Here is a 21,291-nt window from a genome sequence, read left to right as displayed (position 1 = left end):
GAAGGTTTGTAATTCTCCTGTGGCACCTTTCCCTAACCCCATTCCATTCTATTTGCAAGGCTGTCCTATGGGGCTCAGTGTGGCTGGACTAGACTTTGCTTTTTGAGAAGGCCCTCCAGCTCTGATGACAAGTTGAATTGTGCTTTCAGAATGACCTTTAACTGCTGCCAGGTTAAAGGAGCTGCCTGTTTTACTTGTACCTTGCCAGGAGACCTTGTTCCCTTACATCAAGGACAACGTGAAGGAGTACCTGCTTGCTCACTGGGAGGAGGAGGAGTGCCAGCGGGACGTCGGACTCCTGAGGAAACAGGTAAAGTAACTGAGCTGCACTGTGTCTCACCAGGTTTTCATGGTACGCCTGACACTTCGGTTCACTCAGACGCCCCCAGCTCACCCAACACAGGCCCATACCCCTTGGCCCACACAGAGGTGGTTTTCCTCAATGAGCTGCTTCTCCCCTACCCAAAGCTTAGGGTTATGCTCAGCAGCTCAGCTGAGCTGACAGCACCGAAACAAGCATCAAACCACAGCTGTTCAGCTTGGTGCCTGCACCGTGCCCTTCTCCTCTTGCTGAATCCACACCTGTTTGGGAAGCAGAATGGAAGAACAGCAGAGTACTTGTCCCACAGAGCAGCATATCCTGCCACTCTACAGGGACATGGCAGCAGTTTGAGACCTGTGGCTGTCTGAAGCCAACAGATGCATTTGCTGCTTTGCCTTAATTTCAGTAATTAAATACTTAACAAAGGATAATTCTCATTAGACTATTTGCAGTGCAGCTACAGTAGTGCTAATTGTTGGGTTTGGAAAGCACTATCCAAGCAAGTGTTTCTAGACGCTACTGAAGTGTAAACTTCTCATTGAGAAAAGCATTCAAACAAGTTATAACCTTTCATGTGAAGAAGAGTTCAAGCTGTGTTTTGCACAAAGCTGCATTGATGCAGATATTAGACCCCCTTCCTAGATGGAGGTGCTGAGACTGCTCCATCTCTTCCCTCACCTCTTGTTCTAATGGATGGTTTCCAGGCTCAGGAGGACTCCAGCCTGGATGGAGCCGTGCCGATCCCTTTGGAGAGCGGAAGCGGAGAAGAGGAGCTGGAACGGGTCATTCAGGCGGTTGTGGACAACGTGCACTGGCAGATGTCCCTCGACAGGAAGACCACAGCCCTGAAGCAGCTGCAGGGCCACATGTGGAGGGCAGCCTATGCAACTGGGCACGTCAAAGGAGAGTGAGTAATTGTGCATGTTTGTGAGCAACTGTGCACCCCTTTCCCTGGGGCAGGTATAGGGTGCATCTTTCCTGGGTGTCAGTTAGCAGAATAGCTGAATAAAGGCCTGGAAACAGCTCTGTACAAGTGCAAACAGGATTACTACCTTGGTGGAGAATGCAATACATTTATGTGCAGTCATGGCTTAAGCCAGGCCACTGCTGCCATGGAACCAACTGCAGACACTTCACTTTCAAACTTGATCGTGCAGTGGAGCACAAATCCATTGAGCTTAATTTTTGGATCTAGGGAACCAAAAGCTTACCGTAACCCCAGGCCTGACTGACTTGTCTCAGTCCCCACTGGGAAGAGGACAAGTGGGTGAGAGTGGTTTTCCCTAAGGAATAATTGACAGGTACCTGCTGGGGAACAGCTGGTTCTCCAGCCACCTGGGCAGGGTCCATAAAGGAGACAGGGTCTGAGAAACAGAATGAGATATTGGAGGCATGACATGGGGCGATTCCCATGACTGATGGGACATTCAGCTGGGACAGCTATCTTCTACATTGAAAATTCAGAAAATATCTCATTTCTCTACAGAGATTTCTTGGTGAACCAAGAGACACAAGTATGAAATTCTTACAGTTCTCTGACTTACATTTTTTTAATCCCTGAATTGCACTCACATTTTGGAGCAAGCCTAAACAATTCAGGGTTGCAGGATGAGTTCCTTTCAGTTGTTTCCTCTTGCTTTCTCTCTTACCTGAGCATTTCCTGTCTTTCCAATTCTTTTTGTCCCCAGGCTCATCTTCATGTATCAATCTCAACACATGGGTGCATAAGTAGGGACCACTGGGGTGAAGCCTGATCTTCTTATTCTTTTATTCAGAGACACTTGGTTAAACTATGCATTTCGGGTTCCTAAGGAAGTAAAACAAACCTTTAAGTTCACAGAGTGTTTTGTCAAAGGAAGAATGAGGAAGAAGAAAAAGAGCTCACAGAAAAATGTAAACATCCACCGGAGAAAGCAACAGAGACCAAAAGCAAGTCAAAAGGGATAGTCATCTTGTTTTTTCTTTCTTAAACAGGGCTACTTGTCTTATAGTGGCCCAAAAGCTGTAGAACAAGCCTTGCTGCATGGCAGCATCCAAGGAACGAGATCTCTAAAAAGTCTCCCCCTCGCTCAACTGATCTGGTACATCAATGTCTGAAATCCAGGCACTGAACTCAGCATGTGAAAATGTGAGGGAGGCTGGGACTTTCTTATAACTACCAAAACCAGTGAACAACTTCTTTTTTTTTTAATACATAACAAGGTCCTGAGCAGGTGGCTGAGAAACTGCAAATGTAGAAAGGGCCAGCTGATTGCTATGAGTCTGCTAAACTCAGTCCAACACCTCCTTTTGCATCTGTTTGGAGTTCTCTTTCTTCAGGCATTTATGTACTCAGATCTTCTTTTCAGGACAGTATCCAAAAGTAATTTACAGAGCCTTGGCCCAAGTTGCCACTCAGAGGTGTGCAGTGCAGGTGGGAAGGCTGCGGTCCAGACTGGGATGATAACTGAGTTCCCTGGGGATCACATCATCTTCAGCACCTCTCTCCATCCTTCTGCCATATCAGACTCAATTCTCCTCCCTGCCCTCTCGAGGCTGTTAGTGGCCTTCCCTTGTCATCAATCACATGTATTATTGGGACTTATTGTCAGCCTCACCTTGTCCTTCTTGAGCATCCTCTAGCCTTCAGTTTCCTCCCAGTACACTGGTAATCTTGTAAATGTCCTTTGCATGCAAAGAGCTTTTACATACACGTAAGTGCAGCACTGGAGAGGTCTTGTGGTACAGATGAGAAGGGTATGAGAGAACTGTCAGACGTGTCCATTAGAAGTTACACAGCAGTTGCCTTGGCTTTGGTCCTTCCCTTGCACAGCTTTGCTTCCTGCTGCTGGGCTTGTCTTTAGGCAGCTGCTACCCGGGAGTTAGGTGGAGCTCACATTTCTGACACCCACCAGCCCATTGCTAGACTGGTATTTTGCCTTCCCAGCACTCTGCAAGTCCAGAGGAATAAGGGGTGGGATGCTGGTGCCTAGCACATGGGAGCTGGTTCACCCTCTGCATTGCAGTTAAGCCAGGGACACACTTGGTTCGCAGGTAGCACTGTACAACCTGACCAAGTCACTGAGTAGAGTAGCTCTGACCTCGACCCATTAGGGGTCACTCCTTTCCCATTGTCTGGCTTGAAACAGTTCATACAGCACTGCTCATTTAGCTCCTGCAGCTGCACCCTCTTCTCATCTCTTCCCTGGACGTGGTCAGCGCCTGAACCTGTGGGATGGGTTTGCCCTGTATGGATGCAGCTCCTGGCCATAGCTTTTACCAGTAGGGAAACCTTGGTAGCTTGCAAGGAAGGAGGCAGGAGCCTGTCTTCCCTGTCCTCTGTCCTCCCCCTTATTCCTCCTCACAGAGAAAAGCAGCAGGATGCCATTTTCTCCAACCTTTCCTCCCCTCTCCAAATTGAAGGAACTGGGCAAACTCCTGCCCAGTGTCTGAAACAGTTCATCAGAGCTGTTGTCTGTGTAGCAGTCAGTGAGCTGCTCAGTTGGCTCAAGCTGAGAATATGTCACCTGCTGCTGAAACAGACTGCCCGGCTGCAGGAGCCCTGAGCAGATGGAGAATGAAGTCCCTTTGCAAACCAGTGGGACAGTGTGACAGTGCGACAGTGCCTGCCCTCAGGTGCCTCTGGGCTTGCCCTTAGCTGCTGCCCTGTTTTGCTCCAGAGTCTTCGAGGACGTGGTTCCAGCCATCCGGAAGTGGCGGGAAGCGGGGATGAAGGTCTATATCTACTCCTCGGGCAGCGTTGAAGCCCAGAAGCTTCTGTTCGGATACTCTACAGAAGGTGATATCCTAGAGGTAGATAACCTTATCAACCTTCCTTACAGCTTCTCCCTCTGCAGAGCACTTCCCTCTCACGACTGCTCTTGCTGTAATGCTTCCTGGGACAGGAAGGTGAGGGTGGGCTTGGAGTTAGGCTTGGCCAGCTGAGTGCACTGGCATGGCTGAGGGCTGTCCCTTGGCCCCACATTGCTGTGGTAGGATGGAAAGGGGCTGTCACGCTCCAGAGCAAGGTTTCGCTCTGCCCCTCAGGTAGTACTCAGCAGCTGCCTTTGCTTTTCCTCTGCCTTCTAGCTCTTCGACGGCCACTTTGATACCAAAATAGGCCCCAAGGTAGAAAGCGAGAGCTACAGGAGGATTGCTGCCAGTATCGGGTGTGCCACCAAAAACATCCTCTTCCTGACAGATGTCCCTCGAGGTAGGTGGCCTGCCAGTCCTGCTGGCTCTCGCCTGTGCGAGGGAGGAAGGTGCTTTTTGAACACGTGCTGCTGACTTGTCAAAGGCGCCCCAGAAATGCTGCAGACCACCTTGCTTTGGTGGCATCCCCCTAGCTGCTGCCGTGCTCCTTGTGCACCCAGGCTCCACACAGCAGCAGGCTATCAGTGAGCAGCACTGCAGTCCGCAAAAATAGGCCAAGTAGCAAACCTGCCCTTCCACGAGCAAGGAGAAACTGTTGGAGGGGAGCATTTGCTGAGGCAGTCGGCATGCCCCATTTACAAACAGGGTCAGTGGTTTTCGTGCCCTATGTTCAGGGGAACAGATGATATCTGCTGTGCTGCTACATGGCAGCTGGTCCTGGTCGCCAAGGCCAAATCCCTGGGAAGCCAAGCTTGGGAAGCCAATTTGATTTCCTGCCTTTGCTAGAAACATCTTTCTGTCAGAAATGGCACTGGCTTGTGATCTTGGTCTAAGCCCCAGTGCCCGGGAGTTAGGTCCCTTTACTTCTTCCCCAGCCCTGGCAGCAGAGCTAGTGGGTGCTTGCACTTACCTCCTGTTATTTAAGCCTTAAGCACCCTCATGTGCAGAGGTTGATAAGCGCATCTCATCACTGCTCTCCCCTACTCTGTTTCAGAAGCCAACGCAGCTGAGGAAGCAGATACTCATGTGGCCGTGGTGATCAGACCAGGCAATGCAGGGCTGACGGACGATGAGAAATCGTATTACAACCTCATCTCATCTTTCACTGAACTTTTCCTGCCTTCCTCCACTTAGGGAAAGCAACACGTGCACGAAAGACTGTGCTTCACCTGAATTGTCCTTGTGTAACTTTAGGTAATTTTGTCCATAATCAGAATTTAAGACCAAACCCACATCATCTTGGACTCATGACTAGTGCAGGTATGGATGGAGAGCGTGCTGTGGAGGCCCTTGTGCAGTAGGATGGAGGCCTGCGGCAGCCAGCTGGAGCTGGGAGCAGGGTGAGGAGCAGCTCTGCTGTTCCTTCGCTTTCCCAGCTAGGAATTAGCCCAGGGGATGATTCCCTCAGTCTTATCCACTGAAGTCTGGTGCTGATGCCCCACCACAAGCTCTGTTATTCTTAGAAACTGTTGGCTAACAAGGTGTATGTCCATCCTCCCAGAGGGACTTCCAAGGGCCGTGAGGGAGTATGAGCCTCTCCTTGAATATGGGGTTGCTGGCTAAGTCAAAACTTTCAAAGTTAGGGTGGTTAGATTGCCCAAAGGAAAGTGCCAAATGTGAGCTATAATACAGTAGGTTTTGACTGCCACAGACGACAGCCCTTGCTGCATGCAAGTTCTTTAGACCAGGAACAACTTAAATCTTGGCTGTACCCACAGCAGGTCCAGGTACAGCACAGCTACACAGCCAGCCTACCAGAATGAAGTAGAGTATATATAAATATAGCTTTGAAAATTAAGTTCTAGACCCATCTCACTGCTGCATCATGGTGCTGGACTATGGGATCGAACAGGCTGAACACTGAAGTCAGCTTGACTGCTTTTCCTAAGTATCTCCAGTAGCACTAGTCCGTGGAGCATCTCAGTAGCCAACATCACCCAGTCACACATCTGTAGCACTGGGCAGCTGTGAGCAGATCTTGACAAATGACTGCTCCCAAGAGACGCATCCTGCTGCATTTAATGAGAATTAAAACCACAACCTTTTCATCCAGCCCCCCTAAATTGTGCCAATTTATATCAGATGGTCACGGAGCTTCTCCTAACATAGTAAATAAAAACACAACTTAGCTTTGGTTGTGCTCGCTCCATCCCAGTATTTACCATTCCTGTCCATCACCAGTGATCCCAGCACCTAAAGGTAAATCTCTCTTTTTTTGAACCTGTAAACACTTTTTCCCCTTTGGCCCTCCCCAGTCCATTCTTTAAGGCAGACAAGCTTGTCCTGCTGAGGAAGCTGAATTGCCTCCCTAACCAGAAGCAGGAGTGAGAGCCACAGCTAGGTTATACCTAGCAACAGCAGTGGCAGGGGCAGTCTGAAACCCCAGTTCCCTGCTGCTTGCACTTCATGTATGGCTGTCACTTGCTCCTCACTCATTTCTGCGCGGCGGCGCTTGAGCTCGCCCTCATGGATGGCCAAAATAGAACACTGATGTGCATGGTGCCTTCCTGATCTACACCTATGGCTGACCCTGTCGAGTGAGGCTGTTGTGTGGAAAAAAAGCAAGCGACACACATCTGGGGAGGAAAGCACATCATGCCAGCATTGCCCTACTACAGTTTGGATAGTAGCAGGCAAGAAATGAGGCAGCTAGTCTGGATGCCTTTCTGGGCTCTGTAACAAGTATGATTTTCTTCCTAGGAAAAGCCTGCTAATTATCCCTGTTAAAGTAAGTATACCTGCATGGTTGAATAGTCCCTGGCTTCCTTAAGTGTTAATTTTAATCATGACACTGTAAATATTTACCTTTTGTTTTGCCTCTGCCATCAGAAAGCTATACATGGGGTATGGGACAAAAATAAAACTCACTTTCTCCATAAAAGCACTTTATTTAGTGGTCATGTTTCAGTGTATATTGGTTGTCATTTAGTCATACTGAAATGTGCTGTTAGAAGTACTGTAGGAAATTTACAGAGTTATCACCAAAACCCTGAAGTTCAGTTTGGATTGCCTATAGGGAAAGGAGAAGGGGAAAAAAAAAAAAAATCACAAACATAATACATTTTTTCTTTGATAAAATTACAAAATATAAAATGAAAGTATTAATTGATTAAAAAAAACAAGTCACAGTGGACTATTTACAGTAAAACACCCTTAAAACAAATCACTGTTTTGTGCTCCATATGCACTGAGTGTGTGTGCCCATGTAAGAGGGCCCCACCTGCATGTCCTCCTTCCCCTTGCCCCAGAGGTGCTCGCTGGTTGCGTTGCTGTGCCCTTGGGCCACCTTCAGCACAAGTCCGTCCAGGAAAGCTTTGCATTAATGACACAGCTACAAGGAGGAGGCCTTCAGCAGCCCAGTGACAACCCTCCACTGGCTAGAGGTGCTCTGGATTTATACCACGGCTGACAAGAACAAAGTTTGGCCCACGGAAGGAAAGTAAAGGGCTGGCTGAAAGCTTTCTACTCATGCTAGCTTTGACAGAAGTTTCTTCCTGACTGTTTCCCCTTTCAGGAGAGGCCTCTGACCTTTGCAGAAGACTGAGTGCCCTCATGCCCTTTCCCTCTCTGTTGGAAATGCCACAGTGCAGTACGAGTTCCCCTTCAAATGCCTTGTGCCACCATTTTAATTTCTGCTTGTTTTCCTGCAGTTCAGACAAGATGTAGACCTAAGCCGAGCCTGCCTCCAGGAGGAAAACAGGAGCCATGCTCATGAGAAGCAATTTCCCACACCTCCAGGCCTCAGGTCACATCACCCAACCTCTGGGGCAGGACTGCCTCCTGCGCTCTGGAAGCCCCCTTAAACCTGCATACCCTGGTGTGGCAGACCCCGCTCTGGACAAGTGGCCGTATTGAGGGCTCTGAAACCCAGGCCTAGAGTCACGCATGTCTGGAGTTTGACTTGTAAGTGCACAAGGACCAAAATCAAACCCTGTGCCCAGCACCACCTGCCATGGTTCTGTTCTCATTGCGGGTGAGCCCAGTGTCTCTAACACAATGTTTTCCCCCTTAGTGAACAAAAGAAAAGCTTTTGAAATATTATACACAGTATGTGGTGGAAGCACTGCAGAGTTACAAAGAGCAGCCTTTTCTGGGTAATCTTCAGAACACACAGCATTCCCATCTCAATTCAGCACCTCATTTGCACCAGTCCCCACCGCTGAGCCCGAATCACGAAGCTGAGCACAGCACCACGCTGTGCCCTATCTGGTGTGGGGATGGTCTGGCCAGCTGCAGCATCAGCCAAGTCTCATTTCCTGATAGCAGCACAGCTTCTCCCAAACCTGGCTTTACCTTCAGGCTGGAAGAAATGCCTGCCTGCTCACCATAAAAGCCAGTCAGTTGGAGTCTTCCACTGCCCGATGCCAAGTCCAGAAGAAACAGCCACTCTTTTTCACCCTGTGAAGTTACACTGGTTGACAGCAAAGAAAACAATGCAAAAAACACATGAAATGCAGTTTAGTGACTCAGGAACTGGCGACTCTTGAAGACTCTTCGTGCCCAGAGAGGTCTGCTTCCTTCCTTCTCTGCAGAAGAGGCTGAGGAGAGCCTGCCTCAGAGGTGCATCGCAAGGACTGGTTCTTGAATGTCTTCAAGAACAGCAGCACGACAGAGCTGCTGAGAAAGAGACACTGGTAGCACAAACAAAAGAGCTTGTTCCCTCTCCTGCTGCCATGGAGAGGCATCCATTCCTCTTCCACCAGCCAGCTATTTTTGTTGGGCTCTTAATGAGAGCGCCGCCCTCGGAGCCCTTTGGCAACATGATAATGATTGCACATGAAAACAAACTCATCAAAAAAGTGTAAATGAGGTCATGTTTAACCCATGAGACCACACCTGCCCCCGTCCCCCCTGCCAGAGGACAGGCTACACTTGATCTGTCTGGTACTCAGAGGCTTCCGATAAGCTTTCGGAAAAGCTCAGAAAGTTTTCCTGGTACTCGGAGCAAACAATCTCAAATCTGTAGTGCCTGAACTCCACTGCAAAGGTGCCAAAGTAGCACAGGAAGCACATCACCAGGCCCCACTGGATCCTGGAAGCATACATGTGGATACCCTGTGCCATGAGGATGAAATCTGGAAGAGGAAAGTCAAGGAGAACTAGTGGGAGCAGAGACACTGACTGGGATGAGAGAAAGTCAACAAGGAAGACAATAAAATCTTAACAAAGTCACCCAGATGACAGTCAACCCAGCCAGCCATCATCAGGAAAGCGTGAATGTGGTGCCAGAGATGTCAGGTGTCCAGCAATGCCCATGGAGCACAGCAGCTCTCCTACATGCACCAGGGGTTCCTGATCACAATTCAGGCTGACAAACATTTACAGAGGGAAAGCCAGAGGCACAGAGAGGTTGGTGACTTGCTTGGACATCCAACTAGCCAGCAACAGAGCCAGCAAGCTAGGAATCTGGCTGTGGGCCCCTACCTGCCAGGAGCCTCCCAGACCTCTGCACCGCAAGCTATGGGAACACCTTTCAACCTGCACTCTGCAATCCTTCATTCTCTTTAGATCGCCTGCAAAATCATCCCTTTCTGTGAAATGCAGAAGCATCAGTCTACACAGCATGGGATGTTACACTGAAAGGAAAAAGAACACTGCCAGAGCCAGAAACTGTCCTCCAGGCTCATGTACCACGTGCTTGGACTGCACCTGACATCAGGCTGTCACTGCTGTGCCTTGGGTTGGCTTGGAGTACTACACAGGAGCTATTCTCAGCCCTCCTAAAGCAGACGACACCTTCCTGAGCTGGGGACCTGCCCTAGCCCAGTGCACATCTCATCTAAACCTACTGGCTCTCTCAAGGTTTCCTCTGCACCCCACGAATGCAGGATCACACACCTTCACAGGCTTAGAGTAAGCAACCAAACCTTCATTTCAGCAAAAAGCATTCTGTGTCTGGCTTTAAAGTTCTTCTGCTTCCCCTGCAGTGCAAGGGTTATGCACAAGCTGCATGGGAGGGGGAGCGAGCCCAAGCCTTTGCAAAGCCAGTGTGGGGTGGCAGGGAGTGGGACTCCTGCCTCAGCCTGTCCCCCACCACAGAGTGCTGCAGGCCTTCGGCGCCAAGCACCCAGCTGGGGAGGGCTGGGAGCACCCAGCGTGCTGGGACAGGCACAGCTACGCCCTGGCCTACCCAGCTGCTCCTGCTCCCAGCCTGGCAGAACCCTACCAAAACCTCAGTGCAGCAGGAACCTGGCCCAGCTCCTTGTGTGCAGCCGTACGCCAGGCCCACCTTGGGGAGCTAAGGGCTTGGGGAGAGGAGAGCAGCACCACAGGAACCAGGCGGACTCCCACATTATGGACACCAAAACATGATGCTGAGCTGCAAATTTTTCCAAGGAAGCTTAAGAGGCGACTGCTGGTACATCTTCACACCCATATGAAATGGCTGAAATCCTCAAAACCAGCCAAGTGACTAAGAAACTGTTTTAAGAACAGGCTGTTTTCCCAAGAGGGGGATTAGCTTATTCCTCGCCATTTATAAGCCCTCTTGCTTATCCCAGCACTAACGCTGATGCAACTATGCAGTGGATCTACCCTAAACAGACACCCAAGTGCGCAAGTGCTGCTGCAAACAGAAGGGCTGGAGTGGGGGTGACAGGCACAGGGTGGAGAGGAAGCCACACGTACATCCAGTCTGAGTGACCACAGACCCTACAGCCCAAATCCCATTTGTAAAGCAGCTAGTCTTACCCACAGCCCATGTGGCCCAGCAGCTCTTGACTGTGATAACCGTCTCAAAAGGCAGAGCTGCTGTAGCACCTTGAAGCATTTCAACAAAGAGATCAAAATCTTCTCATCTTCAGAAACCAAATTTCTTCCCTTGTTCCTATGTTCTCCTGAGAATTTTATCTCAATATTTTGCATAATCTTAAATGCTACCGTACAGGTAAGCAGCAGTGCCATTAAGTCGCACACTGTTTAATGTTGTAACCACTGAGGAAATCACTAAAAAGCCTTAGAACATTTATAAAGGAAGTGAGCCCATCTGTGAAGCAGTGCATCCTGGTAAAACACAAGTAGCAAAACGAGCCAGTCATCAGATCATGCCATAAAGACAAGCTGAGCAGCACTCCTAAATGCTGTGAGATCCTTGGAGAGCCAATGTTCCCTGCTGTAGAGGGTATCAGGCATACGATACCTGGCTTCCCAGGTAGCAGGACAAAAGGATACAGAGCACCACGCAGAGGGTGATGCTGGCCGACAGAGCAACCCGAGGAACCCCAGCTTTCCGCCCCTCGTTCTTCAGGTTGATCTTGAGGGTGAGGGCAGACTGGATCCAGCACGCCAAGGTCCCAAAGCCAAAGGTCAGTGACGTGCCCACATTGTGGATCTCCTCATCATTGGAAAGCTAGGAAAAACCAAAATGGTGATTGCTTGGACACAACAGGAATTACCTGCTGGCTACCTTGGATGGCTGCTGAGGTGGCATAGAGGAGAGTGGGAGTCACTAGGGTGTGAGACACAGGTGCTGTATAATTTCTTTCAGAGGTGTAAGGAATAATGTAACCAAGATGAGCTGACAGCTGTCACAGTTGAGCAGATGATCTGCCCAAAGTCAAACACAGTGGAAAATGCAATTGCTTTGGGACAGCTTCCACAGCTCCCTCACCAGACTCACTGACACAGAGATACCACAAGCCAAAACACAGATACATCCTAATGGCAAGCTTATCCCACCAAAAAGCTTGGTTGCCTCCTCCCTCTGCTGCCCATCCTCAACCACTGGGGTCTGAGGCAGTGTGAAGACAACCTGCCTGGTGTGCAAGTGCTTCCCTATCCCTTGGGCTCCCATATTTCATGGGGCTCAGTGACTGCAACACTGCAAGGCAAAGGACAGTCAGGTTCAATGAGCAGGAATCTGCAGAGAGCCCCCGAGGCTGCAAATCCATTCAGAAAGCCCAGCATGGACAAGACTTAGGCCAAACAATTTCCCTTTTCTAGAGGCTTTTCTAGAAAATAAACCAGCAGTCTGTAATACCTCCCTGCAGTCTTGATTCCTGCTCTGTGAATTAACAAATTCCCATAAAACAGGCTGCAATCTAAACAGCTTTTTTTCAAGGGTAGGTCTAAATCACAGTACAGGCAAAAAATGAGATTGAGCTGGCTTTCTTAAGGTAGTCAGCACTGCAAGGAATTCACAGCCATAATGTCCCTCTAATACACCCAAGCTGTAATTTTCCAGAAATATAATTTAATGCCACATTCAGCTTAGCAGTCAGGAAGGCAAAAGCATGGACTAAGTTCTCATTACCACATGCTTCCGTGGTTTGGCAAAAGATCTAAGCAGGGATACAGATAACTAACAAGGGCTGGATAATTATTCCAGAATTTATAACCAGGCATGATTCAAAGTACCCACTTTTAAATAACAATAATTTGCTCTGAGGAGCAAAAAATGTTAAGGAGAAGTTGAAACTGCTTCCTAGTGCCTGCCCTGTACTAGAAATACTGTTCTCACACCTAGAGAGGGCTGTTACAAAAGCCTCATAGTTCCTAGCTGGGGAGCTCTTGTGAAAAAACAAGACTCCAAAATTTTGGCTTGTGCTGCGGCATTAGGAAGACATGGTCCAAAAGAGTCAAATTAGCTCACACCTCATTTAAAAACAACAAAAAAAATAATTTAAAAGATGACTGTAAAGGACACAAAGTTCCTGCAAATGCTCCACAACCCAAACAGGTACCCACCCTTCATAAAACAAGTACCTTTTCTGCATTGGCAGGAAAAACTCCCTGTCTGCAAAGCCAGGAGAGAAGCCAGCCCATGCTGCCCCTTTTCAGTTCCTGCCATTAATGGGGGTTGTTACTTGCACACCAGTGAGAGGCCGACCAAAGGGAGATAGCAAGGAGATGGGGAAACCCAAGTGCTAGTGACTCCAATGCCTTGATTTTCACTGCAGGCCTCACAGGCACACTCGTGATCACAGTGGACACCCAACCCCACAGAGCTATGTAGTGGCACTGACACTGTTTGTTTGTATGATGTTGCAGAACAGATCGGGGATCTGAGGGACCTCCTCCAGGCACCCATCACATCGCAGCACCTCTGCTGTGTCCCTCTGGTGGCCAGCCTGAGGACAAGCAGGAGGCAGATTTAAACAACTGTTTTTAAACAGAGGACACCCAAATGTCTGCTAAATCTGTATGGGCAGCTGTGCATCTGTTCACAGACTTTCAGCTCAGTCCTTGCGTCCGTCTGTGCCAATCCCCAGGGCTCAAGAGATACAACCCTGCTCTGGCTCTTGGCAGTTCAAGCGTAAGCACGCAGGTGCAAATCCTGCCAGGAACACGTGAAAAATGACTGTGGCCCATCACCTCAGCATGTCACTGGAGCCACGTAAGCAGCAGACAGAGGTGGCAGAGCAGGTATGAGGAGGGCTGTGATACAGCCAGGGACGTTTCCTCCTGAGCTGACACCATAGGAAGTTCAAAGTCCTCAGCAGATCTGCTCACAAAGCAGGAACCTTGCAGCACGGATGCAGCGGTCCACGCCTGGCATGCAGTACCTGAAAGTTGCCAAGTAGAGTCATCCCAAAAGAGGCCAAGCATAATGCCACCAGGCCGCTGACATTCAGCCAAGGGTTCAGCACCTTCGGCTTCAGCTGAATGAAGCGCAGGACAGCCACAACAAGCGCTGAGAAGGAAACAGAATGCATGGTGCATCATTAGGTAAAAACATGCTGCAGCAACCACCTAGCTAGAGGCTCACAGACCACTCGCCCTCTTTCCACCTTGAGGGGAGAGCTCGCTGCAGGCCAGCTAACTTAGTGCCTCTGCATGGCCACCTTCCGCTCAGTCATGGACGGGACCAAGCACAGGAAGCATTTCTTTTGTAATCCAGTTACGCTGAGCTCCCAAGCTTCCTTCCCTCACGGTGTTTTGTCTAGGAGCTGGGCTGTACCTTTTCTGGGGGAAAGAGGAGCACCTTCCTATTCGCCTGCAAAGCTTCCAGCACAAAGTCTTTCACATACACACCATGCATTCACGCTGCGGCAGCTGGGCGTGCAGCAAGTTTCACTCCACGCACAAGCACTGAGCTCTCCTGGAGGATGGATGTCAAATCCCTCCTGTATTAGGAAACATGTGAACAGCACATACGGATTTCTGCAGGTGTTACCACTATCTCTTCTCCTCCTCCTCTGGAGCAAGTTACTGGTGCCAGAAATATAACCCAAAATATTGCACTAATCTTCTGCAAAGACTAGAAGAGCAGCCCTTTCAAGCTTACAATTAACCAAAGTGCTACACTATGATATATGATACATGATATATACGATGTATCATATGACGTGACATAACCCCAAGACATAGATAGTCACGTTGTACATTCTTGCTCTCCCTAGGGAATGCTGCACCGAAGAACACAGGAAGCCAAGCAATCAGTTGGCCTTCAAATGAGATTCAAAACAAACCACTAAAAAGCAATTTTATTGAGCAGGGAAATTTGATAGTTGCTGCTGAACACCTTCTTATGCTTATGCTCAAACTGATACCATGCAGCTCATATTGTTGTAAATTGTCTGCAATGGCAAATTAGACCTGTATTTTCTTCCAAACCCCTGGTGTAATCCTGAAAACATGGTTTAGAAAAATAAGGGCACTGTAAGTGAAAAATATTCACTTCTACCCAAACTGCAAAAGATGTCTGAATTTACTGTCACAATTTGCTCCAGTAAATCAATCCACTCCAAATGCTTGAAGACAAGAGAATTTTGTCCCCCCCAAAAAGAGTCTGTTTTTCATCACCAGCTAATTGTCTGGGACAGCCACCCTGTGACTACTTGAGCTCACATGCAGGAACTTTTTTATTCCTATTTCTACAGGACAGGATCCTGAAATCATGTGATCTTTTCCTAAAACACTGATGGGAATGACAAAAGGGAATTAAAAGGTCACCTTCCAGCATTACGTGCAAAACAACTGTATTTTTCATACTCGGTCATGACTATGTCTCTAACAGGTTTCTGTAGCAAGGGCTTTGACACAACTAAGGTGGCCAGAGGTACAAGCTAAAAGGAGCTCTCAGAAGCACCCAATACAGTAGAGGAAAGCTTGGCTTTAACCACAAAGCAGAGAGAGGAGAAGAGGAAGGGGAAGGGAATAGAAAAGTTCAGTGGGAAAGGACCTCCAAAGATCATCTGGTCCAACTGCTTGACCACTTCAGGGCTGGCCAAAAGTTGAGGTATGTTGATAAGGGCACTGTCCAAGCACCTCTTAAACACTGACAGGGTTGGGGCACTAACCACCTCTCTAGGATGCCTGTTCCAGTGTTTGACCACTCTCTCAGTAAATAAAAGCTTCCTAATGTTCAGTCTGAACATCCCCTGGTGCAGCTCTGAACGATTCCCACGTGTCCTATCACTGGATACCAGGGAGAAGAGCTCAGCACCTTCCTCTCCATGTCTCCTCCTCAGGACACTGTAGAGAGCAATGAGGTTGCCACTCAGCCTCCTTTTGTCCACACCAGACAAGCCCAAAGTCCTTAGCTGCTCCTCATGGGACATGTCTTCCAGCTCTTCCTCCAGCTTTTTTGCCCTCCTCTGGGCACATTCAAGGACCTTCACATCCTTCTTAAGATGTGATGCCCAGAACTGCACACAGTACTCAAGCCGAGGACACATCAACCCTGAATACAGAGGGATAAATCACCTCTCTTGTCCAGCTGGTTATGCTGTGTTTGATGCATCCCAGGACACAGGTTGCCCTCTTGACTGCCAGGGCTTCCTGCTCTTTGAGCCTGCTGTCAACCAGCACCCCCAGACTCCTTTCTGCAGGGCTGCTCTCCAGCCACTCCTCTCCCAGTCTGTACTTGTGCCCGGCGTTAGTCCATCTCAGGTGCAAAGTCCAGCATTTGGACTTGTTAAATTTCATCCCATTAATCATTGCCCAGTACTCCAATCTATCCAGATCCCTTTGCAAGGCATCTTGTACCTCAAGAGAGTCAACAGCACCTCCCAGTTTGGTAACATCAGCAAACTTGAGAGTGATGTGTTCAACTCCTGCATCCAGATCATTGATAAATAAATTGAACAGCACTGGCCCTAGGACTGAGCCCTGAGGAACACCATTGGTGACCGGTCACCAGCCAGATGTAGCCTCACTCACTACAACCCTTTGAGCTCTGCCTTTCACCCAGCTCTTCACCCATTGAAGGGGGTCTTCCCTCTCACCCTTCTTGTGAATTGGAAGAACACTGGCCACCTTCCAGTCAGCAGGGACCTCCTCAGACCCCCAAGACCTTTGGTAGATGATTGAGAGGGGTCCTGCCACAGCAACCACTAGCTCCTGCAGATGAACCCCATCAGGCCCCTTGGACTTGTGAGCATTCAGCTGATACAGCTGGTCCCTTACAATTTCAGTGTTCACAGATGGAAAGTCACTGTTCCCACATCCGTGGTCCTCCAACTCAAGGGACTGGGCAACCCCAGGCCTGTCAGTATTATTAAAGACTGAGGAAAAAAAAAAACATTTAATGCCTCTGCTTTTTCTTCATCCCTATTTGTCAGGGGATGTACTTCATTTGTACTATTTGTACTTCAACAAGTATGGGTCCAATGTTTTCTTTGCTGCATGTCTTTATTTTGCCTGCCCTTCTTCACACCAGCTGCTCCCCTCCCAATCATGCGACTGCCATCCTTGCGTCCACCTGGTTCACAGCGTGAGTGAGCATCAACCCAATTCCTGCCCTTTCGCAAAGCCCTCGCAGCCGCTAGGACTTGGTGCAGGACCACAGGGGCTGCTTGGACAGAGGGTCTGCAGAAACAGGACCTTACCTGGAAGCAGCTGAAAAGTCAGGCGTGTATTCACTACCATCAAACAGCCACGCTAACACAAGAAGTAGTATACTATGCACATACTGGTTTTAGTGGTTTAGGGGACAGAAATTTAAATCGTGTCATCATAATCACATTGCACTGGGTGTCAGGCATACAAATAAAATGTGTGCAAGACCCCACCTTAACACAAGCTGAAGCCAGAATTACTTCTACTAATTGAGACTCTGTCTCAATATGTAAATCAAGATATAAACTTGAAACAAAACCATGTATGGAAACAAAGTGTAAGGATGCCTAAACTCCACCATGAAGTGATACTCGAAGGAAATTCATGAAGGTTCATGATTAAACATATTTTACTGGGTTTTAAATCCCAAGCCTCATTTTCATTATGTTAAGATGTCTTACTTGTACAGGTCTGGATTAATTTCAAAGCTCAACTCCACTGAATTTCTCAGGTTTCCAAAAAGAAACATCGTGCCTTTCGCAGGCAGCAGGGGTGGAATTTACACTTAGAATAGCTCAGAGCAAAACTGAGCACACAATAAATCGCCCCATACAGGAAAAGATAAATGAAAGTACTACTAAAGAAAAGCAAATCAAGGTTAAAATAATTAGTTATTTGCCATTTAGGTTTGGGATCATTTGTTCAATATACATAAAGGTAACAATTTTAAGACCCAAACAGAGAAATCTTTTTTCGATATTTGTACTTTTCAGCTATTTTTTCTCTTTGTAGTGTTTCCCTCTTACTTCCACTGCTGGAAAATGCCTGTAAACTTCCATAGATTTAGTAACGAAATTTAGGGAGGGGTGGGGGGGACTTCAGCACAGGTTATATTTTGCGTAATCAGCTGATGCATTTGCCAATATTCCCATGCAATTATCTCACATTCACAGCATATAACAAAATCCCACCATGCAATGAAAAACAGTCACACAGATTCAAGGCTAAGATGAGACAATTAAAAACATGAGAATAAATCAGAAACCAATGAAGTTCAAATGCATCCAGGTTCATTCTGTCTTTCTACAAATGAAGACAAAGTAACACTGGCTTAATCAGTAGTAATCACAGTTTAAAGTATTTCATATCATCAGATCCAAGAACAATACGTATGGGATACTACTTATGTTTCAGTGACTTCTTAAAACAAATTATGAGAGAGAAAGAAACATTCCCCTTGTGGTTCCTACCTAGAAATGCTGCCATGTTCATGACTTGGCTAAACACACAGCTTGCAGGAGGTGCATCACCTGCAATACTTGGAAAATATAAAGTGTATCATTGTAACTCTAGGAAGGCTAAGACACATAAATAACAACCATTAATCAGAATAGTAATTGCAAGCAAATTATTCACTTACCTTATATAAGGTGGTCTTTTGGGACCAGGTTTCCTAAGAGACATAAATGCACAGGAACCAAGATTCAAGATTTCCTCTCCCATTTGTTTTGTTATTTTAAATAAGTGATTGAAAGTAAAGCTCACAACCAGTTCTTACCTATCTGGCACATTCAGTGGGATAATTTTGTTATCTTCCACTGCTATAAAGTACCTGTCCAAAGGAAAAAAAAAAAAGTAAATATGAGGACAGTGTAAAATCTCATCCTGGCTTCAATTCCAGATGTCACTCAAACAACACCCAAAGCCCAGTGGCAGGATCTGCTGGAGGCAGCCTGCGTTCCTCTCTGCAGGCAGTTTTCCTCACTACTCACTTCCCAGCCTAACTTGTGCCTTCCTCTGTGTTGCATTTGTTTTGTGCAGTCAGGTAGACAAACGGGGTCACTGAACTGAGCTACCTTAAAAATAACCACCCAGGGGAATGCTTTAATTTTTAATCTGAATCATTTGATTCATCTGGTTCACCATGCTCCCCCCACTGCAAAAGCTGTCTGAATGCAAGCAGAGGGGATGGGCAATAAGAACAACAAGCAATAGGGGTCAGACAAAAGGCTTAAGCTGCCCCTGCTACTGACAGAAAACATCCACAGACCATGGCCAAAGCCATATCCTAAAATAGAGCTGCTTCTCCGGCTGAGCATAGCCACTGATTGCACGTTTATTGCTCCCAGATTCATGATGCAGTCATCTGCCTGCATGTTTGGGAAGAGCTCAGCTCAGGGAAATGCAAGTCTCGTGTGCATGTTGGTAAGAAGTATCAGTAAGAAAGTGAGGTGTCAGCACTAAGCCGCTGGCAGGTTGTCAGTGTGGATTTTGAGTCCGCATCCCAAAGCAGGGCCTCAGCACTTCTCCAAGGGCTTTACTGAGACTTCTACAGAAAAGACCATGAAGGAAAATTTTTGCATTTTTGCTCTTTTCAGGCAGCTCCCAGTAACATGTGCCAGGAAGAAGGCAAGGTCACAAACTTCACCTGGGGAGCATGGAAATGTGGTGACAAAAATGTGATTCTCCAAGCCGTGAACAGTCATGGATGGGCCCCCTGCCCCTAACACATGCCTTCCCAGCCCCACAGTAACTCAAGGACAGAGCATCCCCAAAAGTCTCTCCCTGCTGAGAGGCAGCCCTCACCATAGCGGTACTTTACAACTGCCCCCGGCCTAACTTGCTCTCCCAAATAACCAGCAGGAGGGAACTTACACTATCCATAATCCGGCTGATGTAAACAGTGTAAACACAAGAGGTAAAAACATCCACACGCTGCATTTCTTCCCATCCATACCTGCTAGAAACAAAGAAGAAAGTAAGAACAAAGGAAAGAGGGCACAGGCACTGACCTGTGCCTGTCTTTTGAAAGCAGGAGGAGCATCCACATAGCAGATGTCAACAAATCCCAAGACCAAGCTCATAATGGCCAGACAGCAGGCACTGCAAACCTTTCACGCTGCCATTACTGGCATAAGGGGTTAAACTGCTGCACACAGGCAGCAGCATCTGCACTGTGCATAAAATCCAAGGCACAAAGAGCCTGGGGTGGGGAGGAAGACTTTTCAGACACACCTACAGAATTTGGGTAGTTTTCAAAGAAATTTTCTTAAGCATCTCGTGCAAGGTCACACTGCAAGACCCGCAGCTCTAATTCCCTGCTACTTCCTACAGGCACAAGGCGAGGTGGCTTCCTTCCTGGGATCGTTACCAATTCCACACATGCTGCCTCAGCAGAGCCTGCAGCATGAAGGGAGGAGGATGCGTGTGCTGTCTCCTCATCTCCACAGAGCACACCACCAGCTCCCATCTTGGCTGCAGCAAGCTGCTAAAAATAACATTCGGCCACTCCCAGAGTGGAGCCAAGAGTACCCAGAGCCCTGTCAAGACAAGACTTTATCAACAGGATCAGCTCCTGGGAGTGAAATCCTGTGGGGACATAAGGATGCTGTGTACATCACCTCTTGAGGAAGTGTTTGTCCTTCAGGCAAGATCACACTGGATGAGCATCGGAGGAGCTAGGGTTGTCCCTGTAATGTGCAGTTCAGAAATGCTGCTATGCTGCTGTGCTGCAGACACAGAGCTTCCTGTCTCTCCCTTTGAGACTTCTGACAATGGATCAAGTATTTCCTCATGCTCTGTCCTCCTCCATAAATGCTCCTCCAGGTGCCTACACAGCCAAGGGTCACAATGAGAGTGAACAATGCAAGGCTCCCTGCTCCGGTGCCTGCTTTCCTTGCACCAGAGCAGAAACACTTGCACCCCTGAGCTCTGCCTCCTCCTCTCTTCCATCGACTGCTGTGGGGCAGGCATTTCCTGGGGGAACCGAGGTCCTCAAAGGACAGTGAGGCACCCTGAGGTGCAAGGGCAGCTCAGTTATGGCAGTCCTTCACTAGAGTCTGCTTGCATTTGTAGCTTAAAAGCTACACTTCAAAGCAGTGACTATTCCCTTTGCTCCAGAGGAGAAAGCGCCCACGTTGTCTTCCTTTCCCCCTCAGGTCCCCTGGCCTCCCTACATCTCTCTCGTGTACAGCACAGGAGTCATGGTCTTTCTGGGCCACTGCCCTGCTCTCTCCGCTGTGAGGGCACAAAACAACACCTTTGCAGTACCCTGGCCCACACCACACTTGCACAAAGCCACGAGACCGTAATTTGGTGCTGTCTGTACAAATAGCCTCCAGCGAGGCAGAATCACAAACGCTGACAGACAGAAAAGCAATCACATAAGGTGTCTTCCCTGGCCTTGGAAGAGAAAACTGCAGACAGGGAGTATGAAATTATGCAAGTATTAAATACACCAACTTAAAAGGCAGCCATCTCCAGTGTGCATACAGATCTTTAGTGTGGTGTAACAGATCAGAATAAATCATCCATGAGGGTGGACTAGATTTCCCCACCAATCTCACCTCTACTCCCCTCCTCCTGCTCAGGAGACATAGAGCATTTCACAGCTCTGT

At 48.1% G+C, this 21,291-nt stretch overlaps 2 protein-coding genes across 2 annotated transcripts; one reads left to right on the top strand and one right to left on the bottom strand.

The window, feature by feature from the left end:
* Positions 1–208: 208 nt before the first annotated feature.
* ENOPH1 (enolase-phosphatase 1) lies at positions 209–5,327 on the top strand (the record flags this gene model as incomplete). Its single annotated transcript, XM_010191883.1, has 5 exons — positions 209–310; positions 1,027–1,229; positions 3,982–4,114; positions 4,391–4,514; positions 5,169–5,327. Coding segments are annotated over 5 exons (702 nt in total), but the record flags the coding sequence as incomplete, so codon positions are not given.
* A 3,713-nt stretch (positions 5,328–9,040) lies between these two features.
* Positions 9,041–20,777, bottom strand: TMEM150C (transmembrane protein 150C). The gene is made up of 8 exons (XM_010191882.1): positions 20,762–20,777; positions 19,550–19,634; positions 18,453–18,506; positions 18,315–18,347; positions 18,145–18,212; positions 13,678–13,805; positions 11,345–11,522; positions 9,041–9,249 (listed from the first exon to the last, which is right to left on the bottom strand). The coding sequence occupies exons 2-8, from the start codon at positions 19,627–19,629 to the stop codon at positions 9,041–9,043; spliced, it is 750 nt and encodes a 249-aa protein (XP_010190184.1). The 5' UTR covers positions 19,630–19,634; positions 20,762–20,777.
* Positions 20,778–21,291: the final 514 nt, after the last annotated feature.

Source organism: Mesitornis unicolor, unplaced genomic scaffold (assembly GCF_000695765.1).
Source record: "Mesitornis unicolor isolate BGI_N332 unplaced genomic scaffold, ASM69576v1 scaffold18089, whole genome shotgun sequence".
Lineage (NCBI taxonomy): Eukaryota > Metazoa > Chordata > Aves > Mesitornithiformes > Mesitornithidae > Mesitornis > Mesitornis unicolor.
The sequence above is the reverse complement of the archived record's forward strand: the minus strand, read 5'-3'. Positions and strand labels throughout refer to the sequence as shown.

Coding starts and splice junctions, on each gene's coding strand:
- TMEM150C (XM_010191882.1), bottom strand. CDS start 19,629: ATGGATGGGAAGAAATGCAGCGTGTGGATGTTTTTACCTCTTGTGTTT. Junction 18,507..19,549: donor TCAGCCGGATTATGGATAGT/GTAAGTTCCCTC, acceptor TCCTTTGGACAG/GTACTTTATAGCAGTGGAAG. Junction 9,250..11,344: donor CACCCTCTGCGTGGTGCTCT/GTATCCTTTTGT, acceptor TTCCTCTTCCAG/ATTTCATCCTCATGGCACAG.